The 24,247-nt window shown below is 42.8% G+C and overlaps 1 protein-coding gene across 1 annotated transcript in view; it reads right to left on the bottom strand.

The window, feature by feature from the left end:
* The window catches only part of LOC137043584 (neprilysin-like), a 63,720-nt gene extending 40,602 nt beyond the window's left edge, over positions 1-23,118 (bottom strand). Inside the window, exons 1-4 of the mRNA XM_067419880.1 lie at positions 22,919-23,118; positions 22,428-22,598; positions 11,745-11,780; positions 9,756-9,917 (exon numbers count right to left, since the gene is read on the bottom strand). Coding sequence (XP_067275981.1) covers positions 9,756-9,917; positions 11,745-11,780; positions 22,428-22,560 — 331 coding nt within the window. The 5' untranslated portion in view covers positions 22,561-22,598; positions 22,919-23,118. The remainder of the gene's footprint in view (positions 1-9,755; positions 9,918-11,744; positions 11,781-22,427; positions 22,599-22,918) is intronic.
* Positions 23,119-24,247: the final 1,129 nt, after the last annotated feature.

Genomic DNA, 24,247 nt, shown 5'->3' on the forward strand with positions numbered 1-24,247 from the left:
GTGGAAATCAAATATTTAAGCCATTTATTCATTTTCTGCGCCTGAACCTTTTGTTGTTGTTGTTGTTGTTGTTGTTGTTGTTGTTGTTTTTGGCAAAACATTTTTTTGTTGTTGAGAAAACTACTGCACTATTTACTCATTTTCTACCTTCAATATTAAATTGGAAAAAGAAAGAATGCATCATACATGGAACAACAGATGCACTTTTATGGACTTCAAAAACAGAACAGTCACTGCTTATAAAGCTTGGTAAAGCCAGGACTTTTTAAATATAATTTTGATTTTTGAAAGAAGAATGTCATAATGTCATAATGTCTACAAGTATACACATAGGATGACTTGAGGGTAAGTAAATCATGGGCTAATTTTACTTTAAATTAATTTAAATATTTCTTGAAGTCTTTTATTGTAAGTGCCATTAGCATTGCAAAAGACAGTCAATGACAGCGGAGTGACATGTTTAGCATATAGCAAGTAGTTCCAGTCAAAATTACTTGTAGTACCCAGATGAGCGGTGTGTTATTCACTTTGGCGGTTGTTATCTGGGAGCAACATACCGTTGAAATGCGCGACTGATCAATTAGAATCAAGTATTCCACAGAGCCGTGTAATAAGAGTTAATAACAAAAGCACAGCGAAGCTGAAGAGGTATAATTGTCTTTTAATAATTGACAAGGTAACAATGATTACATTGCATTCACAACTAGCTACACAGAGACAAGATCCGAACCAAGGGCAAACGATTATATATTGTTGCATTTGTCAGCTTTTTTGGTTCCTTTTCACACCACACTGATTGCTTTGGTCCGAACCAGTTGAAACTAACCAAAATGCAGGCACATGACAACATGCACACCACACATTGGCCATGGCATATTTCCTAAACTGCTTTTTGATTGGTCAGAATTTGCGTGTGGGAAAATTCTAACAGAAGAGGAAAAGGAGTGATGCTGGAGTGATACACTGCCAAGATGCCAATGGCCAGCTCAACCCTACTTTACGCTTTTTTGGTTTTCAGAATCCTATGGGTGACGTCATGAAATTACATACATATTATTTTACAGTATATGGTTTATTTTAAAACCTTCAGTTCTACTAATGCTCACAAATCTGTTGTTTTTTATAACAGTAAAACGTCTCTTCATGTAGTCGTAATGTTATATTGTCATGTTTATCCAAATAAAACATAGACCCCACTTTATTGATAGTAGGCTTATATGATGATTACATTACATTATTGCATGTGATTATTCTTATACAAACACACACTGTATTAAGCAGTGTGTTACATGACAATAATGTCTCCAAAACATCTGTGTATTGCATTTATTTCACTTGAGCTGTGATAAAGAAGGCAAACACAGCGTGACAGTCATTACATGAAGCAGAAAGTGTCCGACTTCATGTTTCTGTTTGCAGCTCCTGCACTTGGCTATTCTGCCGATCGGTTACATCCATTCGCAGCCAATGTCGAACACACCTAGAGTTTCTGTGCATCACTCTGAAATTGCTTGCCATGAGTAACATTCTCACACACATACCGTTTGGATTTTGTCGTCGGTTTGCACCATTCCCCTTGATTATTAATTTAGTTCAGCTGTGCACACAATAATCACTAGTATTTAAGATCCCAGTTTAGCCTCATATACTCTTTTTAGAAGATATCCTGTATTCCTGAGATTTATATTAAAATACTTCGGATTCTTCTCCATCATCTTTGTTTTTGTTCCTACTACAAACCGTGACAGATATCAACCAAGATACTATAGTTATGCAAAGTCTGATTCATTTCTGGCTCTTTTTGGACAGTTTGGTTCAATAAACCAATTCAAAAAGCACATTCATAGGTTCCTGGTGTCATCATGCAATGATGTCACTATGCATTTCTTTTCAAACTGTTTCACAATTACATTTAAAACAGGCTTCGTGTGTAATTTTTAAATATAAATAATTCAGTCAGATTAAATAGAGGCAATCAAAGTCAGCAAGAGGGAACACGAACATGTTTAGCCCGTTGGGGTCAGTTTCAAGGGTCAGTGCATTCATTACTGAGATGTCAAACTCTGGACTGGCAAAAAAAGTGTTTTTAACAGATTTGTAGAGGCTTAGTGTGACTTATCCATGCATACTATAAATTAAGTAAAATAAGTATGTAGCTCATGCTGCTTTTATAAAAATAAAGTGTGTATAATCATGGAAAAGTGACTAAATATTTATGATTGGCAGAAATCCAATGGTGAAAAATTCCCAACAGATAAAATACAATAGTGAGGTTGAGAAACCGAAGCATAGGCCCTGAACACTAATTTCATCAACTTTGCATTTGCATAAAAATCTAATCAAACCTCTAAATAGGTACTTATTTTCTAATCACAATTCCCTTTCATCCCTCAAACACTCAGCACACTGGAAATGCTAATAAGGGGATTGAGATTCCTCTGGGGAAGTCACAATCCTCACTTCTCCTTGATGATCCTTTTTTTACCCTCAGTGTTGGTTCATTGATTAGCAATGATTTTCAATTAATTAAACATTAAATTAGGTGAAAGAAGTCATGGAAATTCTCATCAAGGCAGTAATAATTGCCAACTAAAGCACTTCAATTTTGATTTTTGCCAGTTTTTATTGTAAATCAAGAACTCATTACCAAAATACCGTGAAGAAAACACTGATTAAGACAAATCATTTTTAAAAAAGGTGGCAGAGAGAGAGAGAGAGAGAGAGAGAGAGAGAGAGAGAGAGAGAGAGAGAGAGAGAGAGAGAGAGAGAGAGAGAGAGAGAGAGAGAGAGTATAGAGATAGAGTGACGTAGCTCCTATGTAGCTCTATAGAGAGATGGTCAAAGAGGCTATACACAGAACAATATTTCAGATGATATTAGAGCAACTTTGGTAGTTCATGTGGTTAGTCAGGGCCTGACTTAAGGGGAAAAGGGGATGAGAAGTTGAAAAGGGGATGAGTGAGAACCCCCCCCCCCACCTCCACCACCTGGAATATGACCATTAAAACACATGCTTCCTGATCTATGCCCTAACAACCCTTGATCTCTATGAAAAGGGGCTACTATGGAACTGACCCTGTAAAAAAGTGACCATGCTAAGGCTTATAAGCTCCTCATTCCTAGTCAGCCAGAAGAGTGGTTGTGGATATTCAGATTGAGGCCTCCGCAGAACCATCAATGTGGGGATCAGTCCTGTACAACCATGTAGCATAACAATAATGCTCTTTCCATTCCTCAAGACACACTACAGTGCTGTCAGCATTTCCAGATAAAATTTTACTTGTCTGACGGGTATCACTACTTTGATAAGAGGAACAAGAGGTACAGCTTTAAATTTCACTGTTAAAGCCTCAGGCACTGAGTCCCACTGAGCTTTAAATAGCTCACATCAGTCATAACTAAACTTTAACCTGAATGAATTCTAACTGCTCTTAGGTGCTGCTTTGGTGTCCAAGAGGCTCAAACTAAACTATGAATATATGAAAACAAAAATATATGAAATTATGTTTATAGAACTTAATTCTGGACGGTTTTCTGTGTGCAGCTGCAAAACTCATATCAAAAAACGCACGCACAAAAGTCCATCTCTCACGGCATACAAGGGCTGAAATGAGTTCTCTAGGATGTTTGGATGTGTAAATTTTAATCTGTGCATCCAAACTGTGCACATAAAATGTCCATCTCTCATGGCATACAAGGGCTGAATTGAGTTCTCTTGGATGTTTGGATATGTAAAATGTAATCTGTCCATTAGTTCTTTTAGTGACAGTAGCCTAAACCCACTGCTAATCTAAGTCCTTAAAGTTAATTCAAACAACAGAAGATAAAGGCAAAATCATTCACTCATCTTGACTTTAGTAGCCTTATTAAAAGGGTTTATGCACTTTTATTTTACATTTGATTAATTTAGTAGATCGTAGATAGTATTTCTACATGTTGTTAGACCTACCTGATTATTTCATTTGTTTTCTTGAACTAATGGCGGAGATAATGGAATGTTTTGCTATGCATTCATTTTACCACAGGTGCTGGGCAACCGATTAATCATGATTAATCAAATCCAAAACAAAAGTTTGTCTTTATATATGTGCGTGTACACATGCATGTATACATCTAAGAAATGTTTGCATGTGGTATATATATTTATATAATATAACATATTTTTCTTAAATATATGCCAGTATATTACACACAAAAATTATGTAAACACAAACTTTTATTTTGGATGCGATTAATCATGATTCATCGATTGCCCAATTAAAAAAAATATATATATATTTCTAGGAACTCCTTTTGGGGGAACTAACCCACAACAATAGAAAATACCAGTGACATAAGTGTACGTTGATTGGACGAAAGCATGCGAAACACCAGAACCCGCCATTTAAAAAAAAGCTGTGTACACACAGTTTATAGCATATTTATTAACACCACAAACAAACTCTGCTAACAAACAAAATTTGGAAAATGGTGATAGATGGACTTTTCAACCTTAACACTAAGGAGAAATGTGACCAAGCTTCTTAGCTAGCCATATTTAGCATCAACCACATAGCAAACAGCTATACCTTTTCATATATTGTTTACTAATGAAGATGGAGAATGGAGTGTTCAGGCTCTGGCATTCTTAGCACCATTAAAATAAACATACAATTGCAATTAGTTATCAGGGAAGGGCCCTTGTAGCTAGTACCTATAACTAACCCCCCTTAGTCTAGTACAAAATGTTTAAGTGCATAGTGTACAGTGAGTCATTTGGGACACAACTTTTGTTTTACTGTCTCTGGTTTTCATTTCCTGTGTTTAGTCCATGTTTTACCTTGCTTCTGTAAATCTATTGTACATTTAGTCGACTAAAATTGCACACAAATGTTGCATGTGTGGCCATGTGTCATAAATCAAGCCTCTGTGGCTCCCACCGATCGCCACCAGAGGGCCCCCTCACCTGAATATTAATCCTCCCTCCGGACTTCATTACCCACAATCCTTTGCCCTGACTCACCAGCCATCATTGTTTACACCTGAGTACCATTAGCCTCATCACCTCAGTCTATATAAACTAGGTTCACTCTGTCATTCACTGTGAAGTTTTGTTTTGCTACTGCTGACAACTCTGAGTGTGTATCCTGTTTCTGGTTTATCCCGTGTACGACTCTAGACTGAATTTCTGGTTTTGATCCCTTTGCTGCCTGCCCATTGACCTGTGCTTTGCTCGACTAGATTCAGTTGACTTGGTTTGCTGCCTGCCTCGACCCCCTGCCTGTCCAGTGACTACGCCTCTGCCTTTCCCTGGTTATTCCTGTTGTTGGTGATTGACCTCTGCCTGTTGTTTTACCTTATTGCTAGTTAAATAAAGCTGCATATGGTTCCTCAACCTGTGGACTCATCATTACAGAAAACTTCGCCAGAACCAGATCCAGCAGCTTTCTATCAGTTGTCTACTGAAGTTTCAGCGCAGGCCAATGTCCTCGCAGCCCATCAGCATCAACTGGCGTGTCTGACTACACTAACAGAGGAATTAGTCAAGACCTTGCAAGAACTCCGCCTCTCCGCCCCTGAAGCGTGGCCAGCACCAATTCCCCCTGATCCCACACCTACCACTCTCTCTACCCCAACGGCTAGCCCTCGCCTAGCTTTCCCTGAGAAGTTTGATGGATCTCCAGCTAAGTGTAAGGGCTTTTTACTTCAATGCTCTCTGTTTGTATCCCAGCAGCCCATGTTATACCCCACTGAAGAGAGCTGCATATCATTCGTCTGTTCTCTTTTAACGGGCAAGGCTTTGGATTGGGCTTCAGCAGTCTGGAGGGATGGTCAACCCACCTTTTCAACCTTCAACAGTTTCCTGCAAAGATTTCGAGAGGTTTTCCAACATCCTGAGGGCGGTAAGGAGGCTGGGGAACAATTGTTAGCTCTCCGCCAGGGTAGAAGAATGGCTGCAGAGTTTTCTTTAACCTTCCGCACACTCGCAGCACAAACTGGCTGGTTGGATGACACACTAAAGGTGCTCTTCCGAAAGGGCTTGAATATGGAGCTTCAATCTGAACTGGCATGTAGGGATAAAGGAAGGGACCTGGATTTATTGGTTTACTGGTTTACTGGTTTATTGATTTGACTATTCACCTCGATAATTTAATTCGCAGCAGACGCCCAAACAGGGAAGGCTCTACACTCCCATCTGCTTACTCCACCTCCCCTGAACCTGAACCCATGCAGATCGGGGTCACTCATCTCTCACCTGAGGAGAGGGAGCGCCGCATTCGTCAGAGACTCTGCCTCTACTGTGGCCTGTCTGGTCATATGATAGCCTCATGTCCCACTCGCCCTGACCAAACTAACTCCTCTGCGGTGAGTTCACCTTCTCATATTCATGGTAAAGTCGAGGTACCAGTAGTGTTAACCACGAATGAGACCTCCATAACCACTAGGGCAATGATTGACTCCGGTTCCGTTGCTAATCTGATTGACACTGATTTTGCTATAGCTCACAACATCCCTCTAATCCCATGTGACTCTGTGTTGGCAGTGGCAGTGCTAGACGGACGCCCTCTAGGAACGGGTCAGATCCGACACACTACAGGTGACATTTCTCTCCAGATTGGAGCTTTACATACTGAGACTATTCGGTTACTTCTCATTAAATCACCACAGAATCCAGTTATCCTAGGTTTTCCCTGGCTGCAGCTGCATAACCCTCATATTTCATGGCCCGGAAGGCAAATCGTTCACTGGTCTGACTTCTGTCACAAGAATTGCATGCTGCCCATCTCCGCCCTTCACCCCACACCTGCTGATCTTCCCGCTACCATTACTAACATTACCCAGAATATTGTGACTTGTCAGAGGCTTTCAGCAAGGTCAGGGCCACTCAACTACCTCCGCATCGCCCTAGTGACTGTGCCATAGAACTACTACCAGGAGCAACATATCGGCCCGGTTCCAAGAATACTAAGGCAGATGCTCTATCCAGGCAGCATGAATCTTCAGTGGCTCCCCAGCCTCCTGAACCCATTATTCCGCCAACCCTGGTTCTTGCTCCAGTTCAATGGGACATTATGACCGGAATTGCTGAGGTGCAGGGCACTAATCCACCACCCCTAGAGTGTCCCCAAGATCAGACTTTTGTACCAGCCAGTTCACGCAAGAAGGTAATTCAATTGGTGCATTCGTCACCCAGGTCAGGACACCCGGGAATCAATGTCACCATCCAGCTCCTCACTAACAGGTCCTGGTGGCCATCAATGCAATCTGACACTATAGTCTTCATTCAAAGCTGCTCCACTTGCCAAATGTCCAAAGCCTCTCATCTGAATCCAGCAGGCTTACTCCAGCCATTACCCATACTACAACGTCCATGGTCACACATAGCTATAGATTTCATCACAGATCTCCCAAGTTCCCAGGGCCATACCACCATTCTTACCGTTATTGATCGCTTCTCGAAGGCCTGTCGTCTTATTCCTCTACCCAAGTTACCCTCCGCTTTTGAGACTGCTGAACATCTCTGTAATTTTGTGTTCCGTTTCTATGGACTTCCGGAGGACATTGTCTCGGACCGGGGGCCCCAGTTTACATCACGGGTATGGTCAGCCTTCTTCCAGAGACTCAACATCAATGTCAGTTTAACGTCGGGCTATCACCCACAGTCCAATGGGCAAGTGGAACGCCTGAATCAGGAACTCGCTCGGTTCCTTAGATCCTACTGTCACCAGAATCAGTCCGGTTGAAGTAAATATTTGTTCTGGGTCGAATACACCCAGAATTCTATCCGAAAGCCTGCCACGGGACTTACTCCATTTCAGTGCATTCTTGGATTTCAGCCCCCGTTATTTCCCTGGTCAGGGGAACCCACAGAACTCCCTGCAGTAGACAACTGGCTGCAACAAAGTGAGAGAGTATGGAACGAGACACATGTGCATTTGCAGAGAGCAGTAAGACGAATGAAGGAGGTAGCGGATCGTTCACATTGCGTTAATCCGGATTACCACACTGGACAATGGGTTTGGCTCTCCACCAAGGATCTGCGGCTTCGAGTACCTTGCAGGAAACTCAGCCCTAGGTACGTGGGCCCTTTCAAGATAATCAGGCGTATAACTCCAGTCTCCTATCGTTTGGCACTACCACCCAATTACCGCATCCCACCCACTTTTCATGTTTCCTTGCTTAAGCCTGCAAGTGGTCCAAGAGCAGAGGAGGATCTAGAGGGGCCTATTGACCAGAGGCCTGCACCCATAGTTGTGGACGGAGAGGAGGCATACCAGGTGCACAAATTGTTAGATTCCAGGCGTTGGGGCAAAACCCTACAATATCTTGTGGATTGGGAGGGGTACAGTCCAGAGGAGCGGGCCTGGGTCAATTCTGAGGACATTCTGGACCCATCACTCACTGCTGACTTTCATCGGGCCCATCCGGAAAAGCCGGCCCCTCGGCCCTGTGGAAGGCCCCTGCGTCGGTTGCCTCCTCGCGTCAGGAGCCGCTCACAGGGTGGGGGCTCTGTCATAAATCAAGCCTCTGTGGCTCCCACCGATCGCCACCAGAGGGCCCCCGCACCTGAATATTAATCCTCCCTCCGGACTTCATTACCCACAATCCTTTGCCCTGAATCACCAGCCATCATTGTTTACACCTGAGTACCATTAGCCTCATCACCTCAGTCTATATAAACTAGGTTCACTCTGTCATTCACTGCGAAGTTTTGTTTTGCTACTGTTGACAACTCTGAGCGTGTATCCTGTTTCTGGTTTATCCCGTGTACGACTCTAGACTGAATTTCTGGTTTTGATCCCTTGCTGCCTGCCCATTGACCTGTGCTTTGCTCGACTAGATTCAGTTGACTTGGTTTGCTGCCTGCCTCGACCCCCTGCCTGTCCAGTGACTACGCCTCTGCCTTTCCCTGGTTATTCCAGTTGTTGATGATTGACCTCTGCCTGTTGTTTTACCTTATTGCTAGTTAAATAAAGCTGCATATGGATCCTCAACCTGTGGACTCATCATTACGCCATGCCACAACAACTAGAAGCTGTCCATACTGGATGTGGCAAATTATCAGTAGTGTGAGCGCTTGAAAAACATAAATAGAAAAGGGTATGAGTTTACCATAAGGAATGTGTCTGTATTTGTAATTACACTGCAATCAATATAAAAGTAAAAAAAGATATATTATTCTTATTTTATTATTTACTTGTTTATATTTATAAAAACAATGCTATGTTTAATTAAAATGCCATAATTTAACACTAATTGTATGATGCAAAATGTATTTAAAGTTTCTGTACAGTGTTCTAAATGGGTTACTAAACTGGTATGATGTTCCATTTCAGCTGCCTTAGTAGACAACTGGTCATTGTAGGTAGAAAACAGCAAGAGGCTCACTAGGAACAGAGACACATTAAAAACCACTTCAGCTCCTCAGCAAATTTTGAATGACTTGATTAAGCAGTATTGGACCCAACGGGTGGGGAGCAGAGTTTAATTGGTTAAATATTGTGTCATAAACATGATTTTAGTGGGAGACACGGCTTGTCGGTTGTACACTTGTTTGCAGATTACCTACATTTAATTCTGGCTTGGTTCATTTGCTGTACCCACCCCTTTCTCCCTATGATTTCCAGCCATTTCTCCACTTTTTAATATTACAAGCAAAAAATATTCATGTTTTTATTTTAAGCAGCCATGTTGGCTTATATTGCATGCATAATTATTTTCAGTGGCAGATAAATAAACCTACAGCCAATAACATTAATAAGGTGTTGTTCTACCTTTGAGTACCACCTCCAGTTCATCTCTGAGAATGTCAAAGGTGCTGTAGCGTGAACTGGTCTCGGGTATAATGTTCTTCCTTAGCCAGCCACCACAGGCATACTGATAGAAGTTGTCACAGGGCTTCACCGTGGGGTCCATGTTTTCAATAAGACGGGATGCTACAATACCAGAGAACATTGTATATAAACATTATGATGAAAAAATGTAATGACAAATATCTTTAAAGGTTAATGAACCCCTATTTCATTTTCACAAGTTAGAACCAACATCATGAATAGTGAGGTATATGCAGAGTGGTGATTGGCTGCCTTGGCTAAAGAATATGCATCTACATCATAGGTTTGTCCATATTGCTATTGAGTAAAAACTTGTATAATCCAATCACTATGCTATATTACGCATAAGATTGCATTAAAGCAGATAATTTATATGTCACACAAGACCGGTTCAGCACTGTTCACCTCTGCCTGTTCAGCTTTTTTCGTTCAGACACACGTTGTAAGTGCCACCTGTCGTTTTTTCAAGCACCTTATTACGACCTATATTTACATTTTAAAATCATGCTAGCTGGCATAAAAATAATGACAGTGTCATGTTACGTCTGATGTCATGAACTGACGTATGACTGTCGTTACCAACCAAAATGCATGTTCATTTTAATGTAATGTCTGGACTTTTTACACCATTTGTCATATTTCCATTTTGCAAACATATATTTTTTTTCCATTTACAACTACACCCACCCCATCCCTAAACCTACCCAGTGATTTATAGTGCATACACACTTTATGAGCACATGTGTTCCCTGGGATCGAACTCACGATCGCATGATCACATCTTGTGGTTGTATAGTGCAATGCTTTATCAACTGAGCTATGCAAAAACTGAAACGTTAAGCAGATCAAAGGGAAACATGCTTTAAAATGAAAGTGTCCTGCTGTCAATAGGAGCACAACTTTAGATAATGCTCCTGTGCATCGTATTTAATTAATTAAAATAGTGTCGATGGGGCGCAACTTTAGTAAATGCTCCTATGGGTCGTATTTCCAGGAAGTGACAAACGACCTTTATAGGCGTATTGGTTGAAGGACATGTTGCGTAAGTGTATAAGTAGCACAAATGTGTTGTTTGCATTTCCCTCGCAATGCGGTTAGAGCTGGAGTTTGACCTCCAAGTCATGCAAAATATGATTGTAATAATATTCAAGATGTAAATCAACAAAACATGGAGCACATATGTGAGCATTTTCTTTACAGAGTGCTGCGATGAGTATAACAAAGCTCGCAACACGGATCACAGTTGATATCCGGACCAGAGCAGGTGTTTTTCAAGTTTTTATAAACATATTTCACAGTAACACTTTAAAATACTGTTCCACCATTAATGAATAACTAAACGAAAAAAATGAGTAACTTTTAACATTCTAGTAACTATTAATAACTAACAAGAAATATTAATTAACAATGTTAATTAGTAAATAGTAGTACTCAGTTGAATGTGTAGTTCAATATTAGCTAATCAGAAAAAAACTAGTTTTTCATACCTCCGAGAGGACTATTAAGAACTTCTATATACAGGTTCATAATTAAGGTGAATAACGCATAATGTATAATTCTAAAGTGAATATTATGGTAACCCACTACACTAGTGATGACTTGAGTATTACCGAACTGAGTATTTCCTTTAAAAGAAAGTACACATTTTTGGGTAGTTTTTGTAAAGTATTAGACAGTAATGACTCAAGTGTTACTACATCCTTCTAAAGGAATTACTAATTTTTTTTAAAATCAGTATTCTAAAGTGAAGATCATGGTAACACACTAATCAATCGGAAAGAATTATCAAAAAAAAACTTAAAAGTTTACAATGACTTATCATGGCTTTCAGTTTAGAATACTTATCCAAATATTAGTCATTCCTTCTGAAGGATTTGTATTTCAAGTATAATTTCACAAAATGTATTTGATTTGTTTAGATATCTTTACCTGACTGTGTGCAGTCAGCTGTTATACAGACTCCATCTACAAAGAAAGAAAAAAGCACAAAGGGCACAGAGGTCATGAGAAGTTAACACCAGTAATAATGTAACAATAAATCAAACATCATTGAAAATCTTTCTCAGTGGTATGATCACGTATACCTTCACAGAAAATTATCTCTGTACATTTTATATATGTCCATAGACATATAGTATTATTTATGAGAATCTTTTTTTACTGAACCAAGATTTATCAACAGGTTTCCACCTTCTGACCATAGTCCCCACAGCCCTGCTCTCCCATCCAGACCCCCATGGTTGAGAGGAATGGCATGTGGAGATCATCTCTGTAATCAGCATTCTGCCTTTGCTGTTTAAACATTAATCCAGCACATTAATGACCATTAATGGTATGAGAGGTAGGCTGCAGTGAGTCTCTATAAGGTCCATCTGCTCTTTGTAAAGGGCTAATGGGGTGGGGAGAGGGGATTGTATGGATAGCGATATTATGTAGATTATTTAGGGAACCATCAGTATATGCCAGCTTGATTCAATACTGCCCTGGGAAAATAACCACAGAACCAATTTACTCGATTTACTCGATTAAAACAAACCCACTCCCCCACCCTCTGACGCAACCACAGCTCGACGGTTGAGTGAGTGCGGATATTTGAATTCTCCTCAGTCACCAGAGTAGGGCTGGTCAATTCTGAAATTTTTGGAATCGATTCCGATTCCAATTCCTTTTTCTGGAATCGACAGAGTCGATTCCAAGAATCGATTCCGCACTGTTGTTTTCGATTCCTTTTCGATTCTTCTTTTTTTTAACAAAATCAAGGGAGGAACCTAGTTCTGGAGTGACCGCAGGATACAAGGATGTAGAAGATATCCTTCTCCGAAACTTTATTTGTAAAATGATGATACATTTCCATAACTCTGATGAATTTTAAATCACGGATTCTCCTGAAATGGCCCATGTAGCCCAGAAGTAAATGCAATTTAGCCTAATAAATAAAAAGGATAGCACATTATTCATGGATGTGCATTTATTGCATGTTTAAAACTACATGACATGTCTAAAATGCATGTGCACAGTTAAGTTCCCTTTCGGGGAACTCGAGCTGCGTCGAAACGCTGTGAGAACGCCTCTGCGTTAATGCGTCGTGAAGCGCCTGTAGAACCATTCCATCGGAAAAAAGATCGATCGTCGGCGTGATGACGTCATCGACCGGAAGCTATAAAACGTCCATGAAAACAAACAGGAACTAGCTTCTGAGCCTTCAGCAAGCGATCTGTGTGAACCTGTCTGTCTATTTGGTGTTTTTGTCTGTCTATTGAAGAGCTTTTCCACCCTTTTTGTTAAATATTTCATATATATTAACAAAACAAAGAGAAAATAAAATAGATAGAGAATTATGGCGAGTGAAAGCAGTTTTAAGAGTTGTGTTCATCCCTGCCCACGTTACATCACGAGTGGGGATACACACTCTCTTTGTGTAGCCTGCTTGGGAGCGTAGCATGCCCAGGCAGCCCTCGAGGGGGCTGCTTGCGAGCACTGTGAGCGTATGCCACTGAGAACGCTGCGCTCCCGCCGGGCACTCTTTGAGGAGGGTGCCTCGGCTCGTGTTCCCCGCGGCTCTGGTCCCGCTGCCGCCGAGGCGGAGCGGAGGCTGCAGTCGTGGGGATCACAATTGGATGTTGCAGAGGGGTTAGAGACGGGCGTTGCCTTATCTCTGCCCTCACCTGCACCATCCAGCGGCTCTTCTCGGGGCATGGAAGCACGCATGGCGGTTTCTTCCCCCCCGAGAGAGTCGCCGGTGCTTCATCTGTCCAGCTCTGAGGAGGTGGACGTTGAAAGCATCGAGACTGAAGACTCGCCACTTCAGTCCCCTGCATGCGAGGAGCTCGTTGAGGTTCTGACGCGAGCGGTGGCCAGGCTTAACATCGACTGGCCAACCGAGAGATACGAGGCAGGAAGTAAACGTGCAAGTAAATTAGACGAGAGATTCCTGCCTTCTCGCGCTTCAGAGCCTCAGCGGCGGGGCTTGCCGTTCTTTCACGACTTGCACACTGAGGTGGCAAGATCGTGGAAGAGACCGGCATCATACCGCGTTTTCAGCCCACAGACTTCGGTCTATAGTAACATCGCTGGGCTGAAACAGTATGGGTATGGGGCGATGCCAAAGGTTGAAGAGACGCTCGCGAGCCATCTCTCGCCTTCCTCGGCATCGTCCCTTAAAGCCCCGTCTTTGCCCACCAGACCTCTAAAAACAACGTCGGCGTTGGTGGGCAAAGCGTACTCGGCAGCGGGTCAGGCGGCTGCATGCCTGCACACTATGGCAATCGTGCAGGCATACCAGGCTGACCTGCTGAGGGATCTGGACAGTAGCGATGCAGTGGGGGTAGATATTATTACGGAACTTCGTTCTTCCGCCGATTTAGCTCTCCGGGCCACCAAAGAGACGGCCAGATGTGTGGGCCGCTCTATGGCAGCCCTGGTGGCCACGGAGAGGCACTTATGGTTGAACCCCACTGACATCAAAGAGAGGGAGAAAGCTTTTCTGCTGGATGCGCCGCTTTCTCCTGGAGGCCTCTTCGGTGACGCAGTCCATACTGTCACCGAGAGGTTCCAGGAGTCCAAAAAGCAAGCTGCGGTGCTCAAGCAGTTTCTCCCTCTCAGGGTCCAGGTCCCTGGGGCTGCTGCTGACATCAAGCAGCCCAAGCCGAGTACGAGCGCCTCGCACAGGGCAAAACAAAAACAGAGCGTCGCCACCCGAACTCCCCCTCAGCGCGGGGACGAGGGGCGGCGCTCTCAGACGAGGCCTTCGAGGGGCAGGGCTGATCTGAGGACAGTCTTGATCGCCAAGAAGGCCTCGTCGAAGCGTTCCTGACGCTAGAAGCGGCAGGACACTGAGGGTGGTTCCCCCCGTAGGGAAACGGTGTTTACCCCTGCCTACGGTACCCGTTTTCCCTGCGGCACCCTTTGGGGGCCGCGCTGCCAACCCCGCCGCAATGCCGGGGCGCAGTCGGTCTCCGCGGGCCACCTGAGGGTGGGCCGCCCCCTCCTCGGAGGGCAGGAGAAACAAAAAGACGCTGAGGGTAGTCCCCTCCGAAGGGAAACGGTGTTTACCTCTGCCTACGGTACCCGTTGTCCTGCAGCGCCCTCTGGGGGCCGCGCGGCCAACCCCGCCGCAATGACGGGGCGCAGGCGGTCCCCGCGGGCCACTCGAGGGTGGTCCGCTCCCCCTTCGGGGGGCTCCCGAGCAGTCAAGTCAGTCGTTCCCTGCCGGTCCGCCGCTTCAGGGCACTGTGCTTGTTGCTCAAAGTACACCAGAGGCCAGCCTCGAGAGGCTGGTTCCCTTAGTAGATTTTCTAGACGAGTGGAAACGTCAATCGAATATATCTCATTGGGTCCTGCAGCGGTGTCCTACCTACAGAGGTGGGCCCGGAGCAGGCTCTGGTAATGGTACAGGAAGTACAGACACTCCTGCAAAAAGGGGCTATAGAGAGGGTTTCCCCTCCCAGCAGGGAGTCTGGGTTTTACAGCCGTTACTTCATCGTGCCGAAGAAGGATGGGGATTACGCCCGACATTAGCTTCCTTTCGGTCTAGCACTGTCACCCCGCACATTTACCAAGTGTGTGGATGCAGAACTGGCGCCGTTGCGTCTGCAGGGCATCCGCATACTGAGGTATATCGACGACTGGCTGATTCTAGCGAATACAGAGCAGATGGCGGTTCAGCATCGAGATGCTGTTCTCGCGCATATGTCGAAGTTGGGGTTGAGGCTGAACGCCAAGAAGAGTGTGCTTTCTCCGGCTTAGAGAACCACTTTTCTAGGTGTGAACTGGGACTCGGTAATAATGCGGGCGCAATTATCGCCAACACGCATAGCATCGATCCTGGCAGCAGTCAAAGAACAGAGGCTAGGCCGGGCCGTCACTGTGAAACAGTTCCAGAAACTGTTAGGTCTCATGGCAGCAGCGTCCAATGTAATACCTCTTGGCCTACTGTACATGAGGCCACTGCAGTGGTGGCTCAAAACAAGGGGATTCTCCCCGAGGGGAAATCCGCTCCGCACGATCACAGTCACGCGGCGATGCCTACGTGCTCTGGTCATGTGGAAAAACCCGGGGTTTCTATCTCAGGGTCCCGTGTTAGGGGCTCTCGTTCGTCGCGTAACGCTAACGACAGATGCCTCTCTCACGGGCTGGGGGGGGCGACCATGAGTGGTCGCTCATCCCAGGGTCTATGGCAGGAACATCAGCGGCACTGGCACGTAAATCGGCTAGAGATGCTCGCAGTGTTTCTTGCATTGAAACAGTTCCTGCCTGACCTCAGGGGCCACCATGTGCAGACAACACATCGGTGGTCGTCTATATAAATCACCAGGGGGGTCTGAGGTCCCGTCCGTTGGACAAATTGGCACATCGGATCCTCCTGTGGGCCCAAGGGAAATTGCTGTCAGTCAGAGCAGTATATATCCCGGGGGTCCTGAATCAGGAAGCAGACAGCCTGTCGAGGCAGGGGCCGAGGCCCGGGGAATGGAGACTCCACCCAGAAGTGGTGGAGCTCCTATGGAAGGTATATGGGAGCTATTTGCTTCGGCGGAGAGTTCTCACTGCCCGCAGTGGTTTCTCTGACCCATCCAGCCCTGCTGGGGTTGGATGCCATGGTACAGGGGTGGCCGAGGCTACCTCTGTACGCCTTCCCCCCGATTGTCTTGCTTCCAGGAGTTCTGGAGAGGGTACGCCGGGACGGGGCCCAGGTACTTCTAGTGGCTCCGTACTGGCCGACCCGAGTATGGTTTTCGGACCTGATATCTTTCCTGGAAGGCTCTCCGATGGAGATTCCGACCAGGAGGGATCTACTCTCTCAGGCGGGCGGGAGATTCCTGCACCCACGCCCAGAGATGTGGAAACTGTGGGCCTGGCCTCTGAGGGGGCTAGGCTCATAGAGGAAGGTCTCTCGGCCGAGGTCGTAGAGACCATCCTTCACTCCAGAGCTCCGTCTACGAGGAAACTGTACGCTCTGAAAGGGAAACTTTTCTCAGCATGGTGCAGAGAACGCCAGTGGGACCCAGTTAACTGCCCGGTTGGTACAGTGCTGGAGTTTCTGCAGGCAAGGTTCTCGGCAGGGTTGACCCCCTCCACAATAAAGGCGTACGTGGCGGCCTTGGGTGCCTTCCACGTCCCTTTGGGTGGAGTGTCTTGGGAAGACACCCTCTGATTACACGTTTCCTCCGTGGCACTTTAAGGTTGAGGCCTGTTATGCACTCGAGGGTCCCAGCATGGGACTTAGCCTGTGTTTTGCGGGGCTTGTCCGAGCCTCCGTTCGAACCCTTGGAGGAGGTGTCGGATAAGTTCCTCACCTCAGGACTATATTCCTTTTGGCTATTTCATCTCAAAAGAATAAGAGATATTCAGTCCCTGTCTGTAGGGCCCTCATGTCTAGAGTTTGCGCCGGGGATTTCTACATCCCAGGCCGGGTTATGTCCCCAAGGTTCCTACGAGCCCACGGGGCCCCATTACTCTTCAAGCATTCTGTCCTCCTCCTTTAACGACGTCAGACCAGGAAGGATTAATCTGCTGTGCCCTGTTAGAGCACTAGATACTATGTCCACAGAGCTGCCCTGTGGAGGAAAACTGATCAGCTGTTTGTCTGTTTCGGGCCCCCTAAGAAGGGGCCCCAGTATCTAAGCAGAGGATGAGCAAGTGGGTGGTCGAGGCCATCTCACTTGCTTATGAGGCGGCCGGGCAGCAGTCTCCACTGGCTGTCCGGGCGCATTCAACCAGGGGTATGGCTGCTTCTAAAGCACTTTTGTCGGGGGCTTCCCTCCACGATATTTGTAACGCGGCCGGATGGTCGTCTCCTTTAACCTTCGTCAGGTTCTACGAACTAGACCTGGCATCTACTGTTGGGGCACAGGTACTCTCGTAACCGTGTGCGCTTCGGCTTCACACATACGAGACACTTGGTCCTATGGCGTTGTGGGTATAAGCGTTCTCACAGCGTTTCGACGCAGCTCGAGTTCCCCGAAAGGGAACGTCTCAGGTTACGTATGTAACCCTAGTTCCCTGAGGGAACGAGACGCTGCGTCGCTTTGCCATACTCCCGGCGTGTCCGTGATCACTTACTTCAGGCTTTATCAGAAGTTAGTTCCTGTTTGTTTTCACGGACGTTTTATAGCTTCCGGTCGATGACGTCATCACGCCGACGATCGATCTTTTTTCCGATGGAATGGTTCTACAGGCGCTTCACGACGCATTAACGCAGAGGCGTTCTCACAGCGTTTCGACGCAGCGTCTCGTTCCCTCAGGGAACTAGGGTTACATACGTAACCTGAGACGTTAAATGACTAAGTTCAAATAAGTGCTTTTGCACAGAATGTACGAGGCAAAATAACCACAATATTAACAAAAACAATAATATAAGAGTGCGCAGTTTATTTGTCTATCAGATGCGCGAGCAAGTTGCGTTCATTAGGCTACTATAGCAACATTAGACTCGGTCATTAAGCTGTACTCTAGTCTAGGCGCATTTTCTTTCCGTTATCAATGGATTAAAGAAAATAAAATAAAATAGAAAATTAAAATAAGACCCTCACATCTGCATCTGTAAGCAGGGCTCAAAACCTACCGTTGTGGACAAATTTCACAATTTAAAATTATGGAGTTTTTGTGTGCAAAATGTACCAAACTTGTCCAAGATGCAGGATCACAGAAGGAAACAAGGACAATAAACACTATTTAATTAAGTGAATGAAAGGTAGCCTATAGTAATCAGCGATATGCGTTCACATATGGCTTGATTTGAACGTTTCATACCATAAAAATAAGTAGTTAGAATTACGTTCTAGTGACGTCATCACCCAATGACGCAAAAAAAACCAGCTGAATTGCTTTATTTTTAACTCGTTATTTGAAACTAACTGTTCAAAAGAACCTTTTGCAAAAATTAAAAAGACTTCCAATCATTATTAGTAAGCGAGAGACAAGTGAATAAAGAGGAGTCGATTCCCCACGATGGAATCGATTCCAAACATTGGAATCGAGGAATCGATTCTTTGTGGAATCGATTCCCAGCCCTACCAGAGAGCAGTTTCTTCTTCTCAGCGTCGCAGAATTGGGGCATTTCCTCTGTTAAAATCAGGTTTGTATGTTTTTTTATCTATATAATCATTACTGTGCTAAAAGGCATTTTATTTAATTCAAAACAACATACAGGGACAGTGTGAGTCACCTTAAGTTAACGTGTGGCGTTGGTCTTTGAAACGCCTGCTGTGTTGCTCAAAACACACAACTTTATTCGTAAAGATAATGAATTTGGATGATAAAATCTTATTAAAAGTGGGCACTGTTTGTTTATTGTCAGGTTATGGAGTCTGGCGCCTCGCAGCATCTTTCAGCTACGAATGAAACGCAGGACAGCGGTCTCAAGTTCAAAGTCCACCAGCAGACAGCTAAAGTTAGTCCATCTCAGGCTCGAGAAACAGCGCTGATACGGTGGAAATGGGATAACAGACACTTGATTACACTTGAATTACTTTTAAATGTTTAATTTTTTACTTCTAAAATGTTTGTTACATGAGTTTAAATGTTGTAAAATAACTTATTCTTTACATGTCAAAACAGTAATATATGTTATGCTGTAACGTTATTGCTGTACTCGTCAACAATAAAGGCCATGTCAGTGTGTTTGTGTGGACTGTGGAGTATTTTACAAAGGTTTAGAGGAAATTAAAGTTATACTATACAAGTTAGTAATACTCATAAATAAAAACAGTTCATATTAGTCATAAATATTGGTTTTTAAAATGCTTTTTACCCAATTTTTTCTACTCAATTGAATTTGTTAATGTAACAAATGCAGTTACTCAGATCTACTTAATTTTTTTACTTACATTTACTCAGTTCTTATGGTGTCTTTAATTGATTTCACTGCTTTAAAATTTACTCAATTTTTTTCGTGTAAAAATGTTTCACCAAAAAAATTGAGTAAATCATAGTATTAGTTTTTAGAGTGTGTATTTCAACTTCAAGTATTTTTTATTTATTTAAAAATTAGCTTATTATTAGCAAAAATGTAATTTTGGGTTCTACATCTAAACTAAGTCATGGATTTCAATTTCCAGCTGTCTACAACCAGGATTCTACTGTATGAGATGCACCAGTGCATCCAATGCCATATGTCTGGTTGAAGATTGATGTCTGGGATTCAAAGGTGGGATACTAAGCATGCAACTGGGCACTGCTATTTCATTTCTTTACTATTTCACTGCTATTTAACTTTGTCTTCATTGGATGCAAGTGTAATAATCAGTGATACTTTCCATACTGGATGGCGGAACTCTATACACAACACAACTGATGCCTTGTTCTGTTTACGACATACTCCAAGTGCTTGTGCTACTTGTGGTACACGAAAACGGTCACATCTTTTTAAAACACTGTGTATCAGCTGTCAGTAGTTCTGATGCACTATTATTTGTGTGCAGCCCAACTTACCCACGCCCAATAAACACATTATCTGACATTACATTCACTGTGCAACCGTCCCAATGACCTCTAACTTTAGTTGCGATGTCAAAACTCATAACCATGACACATTGCTTAACAATAAGTTGGGGGGGGGGGGGGATGCTGTTTCATGCATACTGAGCTTTTTACACTGTTAAAGACTTGGATTCCCATCCTAAACATAGACAAAGTTTCAAAAACTAATGTTGGACGTTTGATGGAGTATTTCTATGTCAAAAATATTTTGCATGATATATTTAATGATTAATCATAAATCTGTATTTTTATACTGGTTTAAATAAATGTAATGTTTTCCTGAGGAAATAAGTGGTGTTTGTATTTCAGTTCCTACATTGCACAGTAAAATATATCAAGAATAGGCTCTCTTGTATGAGTTAGATTCATATGATGGTAACTTGACATTTTTTCATTTGTGGTTACAACAGTATTTACTTCTGTAAAATGACTGTAGCATATATGGCTCATAAATATATTCGTTCACTAAACATTTTAAAGGTGCCCTAGAATAAAAAATTCAATTAGCCTTGCCATGGCAAAATAAAAAGTGTTCAGTACATGGACATCACATTCTGTGAGTCTCAAACACCATTGCATCCTACTTCTTATGTAAATCTCGTGAATCCAAAACTCCACAGAAAAAAAAGTGCTTCGCAACATAAACCCAACCATGACACAAGCGTTGGGGATCATTTATATGCATGCCCCCAACATTTGCATCTGTCCAAACATGTTCATTGTCAGGCGTAAATCATCAGGTAAACAAGCTGCTCGCATGGATACACTTCATGTTCCAGGCTTCTCAGGAGACTACCCTTCCCACAGATAAAAAATGTCAACAGTCATGGTTCATGTTTATAATCGGATAACATTATAATTTAATTCAAGATCGTTCGTTTGTTTGGCCCATTTCAAGCAAGCTTCGCTCAACGTCTTAAACTGAAAAAAGTGGCAAAGCAGTAAGTAGCGATTAATCCACTTATTGACTGTTTAAACAATTCTGATTAAATTGAAAGTTTCTTAGAGAAACCGCATTGTCTAGAAAACGCAAGATGCTAGAACAGTAACAATAGGAGACTCCAAGTACCATACAAAATTAAATAGTGTGTCTAATGACAAGGGTTAATATTATTTTGTATTACAAAATACAACCGTAAATACTTTGCTTAGATCGTTCACTCGATCCTTCTAGCAAACGTCACTTTTTCCACCATAAAAGTTAAAACGATAGCCATTTGACAAGGCTATTCATTTAGTAAAAATATAAGTTATATATTTATATTTTTGAGAACTGAAGTATGGTGTTTCCTATGATGTTTTTGCCTATTTGTATTTCAGATAAGGCTACATCACAGTCACTGCGTAACGTTAGCCTACATTGTGACTAACGTTATATAAACATGCAATATCGTTGACAGAAGTATTAAATGTAGGCTGAATGACACACTTTAAGCAGAACATCTCAAATGGAGATTGATAAAATGCAGCTTAATTGTTTATTGGTGTTTTCAGATTGTCCATGCGCGAGAGAGAGCTTGCGTGCATATGGTTGACAGATTGGACATGTTTAGGTAAAAACCGGAGAGTATATGGGTTTCTTTTCACAGAAAAGCTCTGTTTGGGGGATTTAATTACTGAAATCTGGCAACCGCACAAACACGAGCTCTTGATCGCCCGCGGATGTTCTGAAAACAGCAAATATATAAGTAAGCTGCATTTTATCAATCTCCATTTGAGATGTTTTGCTTAAGGTTTCATTTAGTCGGTCTGTGTTGTGTCAGGACGGTCAGGACTCACGAGCCACTTCACTGAACTGCTGTGAGCTGCTAAAATAAGCTAATCAGAGCAGAACTCAACATTAATATTCATGACCCTTCCAAATAAGGGAAAAACAGAGCATTACATCCTAGGGACAATTTATACGGTTGTAAATGCACCTGTAAAACTGTATCTGGACAATTTTTGCCCTTAAAAAAGCCACATACCCTCAGAGATATCAGAGAACTATTTAACATATTGTTTCAAATCATTCTAGGGCACCTTTAATAAAAATAAATAAATAAAATTAGTTTGGGAATTTTTACTTTTTCAATACTTGCTGGATTGAGAAAAAACAAACAAAACAAAACAAAAACAAGCAGATAATGCACTCACCTTTTCCACTCTGTGTGATGAAGAGGATGATTAGGGCTACAATAATGACAAATAGTAAAGATACAATTGTCAGGAGACCGATTTCCAGTGACGTCCAGTGGGGCTTTTTTTTCTGAGTGTTGTTGTCAGCCATGGTCTGCTGTCCCTCTGGGGCAGTCTGTAGAACCTCACCTGAAAAAAAGTTAGAAAGAATTTCAGTTCAGATTCAGTGTAAACCATGCGCAGATATCTTGAGTTTCGTTGCCATGTTTGATCTCTCTAAACACATACCTTCTGTTATTCATCACAGAACTTACCGTTTTTTTTTTACAGATTTCAAAAATGCACAGACTACACTATTTTAAAAAAAAAAACATTCACTGATCCCGCTATGCCGAACACACACTCATGATTTGAAGATACACAATGACTCTAATCATACAAACATTGAAGTATTCAGATGCACAAATACACGCAGACACACTGACAGAGTTACAAGCCTAGGCAGAGACCTGACTCTGCAGATGGGCAGCTCCTGCTGTGTTCTGGCTGAGAGGACCGCCACCTGGGGACAAAGTCTTAAAGTCTTCTTTTGAAGGAGGTTGACACTCTCTCACACACAATAACAAACACACAACACAGGGCACAAACACAACACGCACAAACCTAAACTCACATTCTTGCTGGGGTACTTTACACACACGCACACTCTAGTCTCTTTCAATTTCTGTATTTATGGTTAATGAAAGTAAAGTCTATTTAGCAACAGGGGTCTGGTTTAGTTTTGGGGAAAACGAAGGAAAAAATGTCAGGGCTAATTTGGCTAATGAGTCACTTTTGGCTAAATTGCACTTGCAGGGGGCAGCAGCTCTTATCTTAGTCACATCGCAGCATCTGCATGATTAGATCCGGCCGATTAATCTTTTGGACTTTCAGAGGAAAAAGTGTGACTGGTGTAATTACTTGAGACAGGGCTTGGTTTAATAATTGAACTGTAGTGAAAAGCATGAATGATAAACATATTTTAATAATGTTTTAATCACACAAATCACTCTAAAGAAACAGATATTCTTTCATGTGTAAGTATTTTTATCTGCAAACAACCATGTAATGGCTAGTTACATTACTTGACAATTTTGAATCTCCTCTTAAAATCCCTGCAGCCAAAGTGATTTCATGATTATTTATATGCATTTTACATAAAATGTGGTTCTACCACACAGGTTTACACATAGATGATAATGGTATCTTAAAAATAAAAACACGTGCACTTTAAAAGCTTGCATTCGCAGGCCACCAAAACGCTGTTGTCATGTAAATGAATGTTAATAACGCATTAAAAGCTTTCTGTTTTCAGTAGGAAATGTGTTGTAAAAAAAGTCCTTAAATTGCTTTTCTGTAGCTCAACCAGTAGAGCATGGCGCTAGCAACGCCAATGTCATGGGTTCGATTCCCAGGGAAAGCAAGAACTGAGAATAATGTAAAATATGTACCTTGAATGCAATGTAAGTCGCTTTGGATAAAAGCGTCTGCCAAATGCATAAATGTAAAATGTAAATGTAAATGAACCCCTAATGATTTTTATGATGGACATTAATCAGTGCTGAACTAACTTAAACTGGACAATGACTTTGTTCGGGAGCTGCTGTACAGCCAAAACAATTTTTGTTGCATCAATGTCCTGCTATTTTCACACATTGTTGCAATAAATAGGAGAAAAGGATCTAAATGCAGCAGTCTTTGTTTTATTAAACCCTTTAACTGATTTCTCAACTGCACGGTTGTCTGTATGCTTTTGGCATGGAGGGATGGGACTTTTCCGTTTTTAGGTGACAGCATCA

The sequence above is a fragment of the Pseudorasbora parva genome, chromosome 16 (assembly GCF_024679245.1).
Source record: "Pseudorasbora parva isolate DD20220531a chromosome 16, ASM2467924v1, whole genome shotgun sequence".
Lineage (NCBI taxonomy): Eukaryota > Metazoa > Chordata > Actinopteri > Cypriniformes > Gobionidae > Pseudorasbora > Pseudorasbora parva.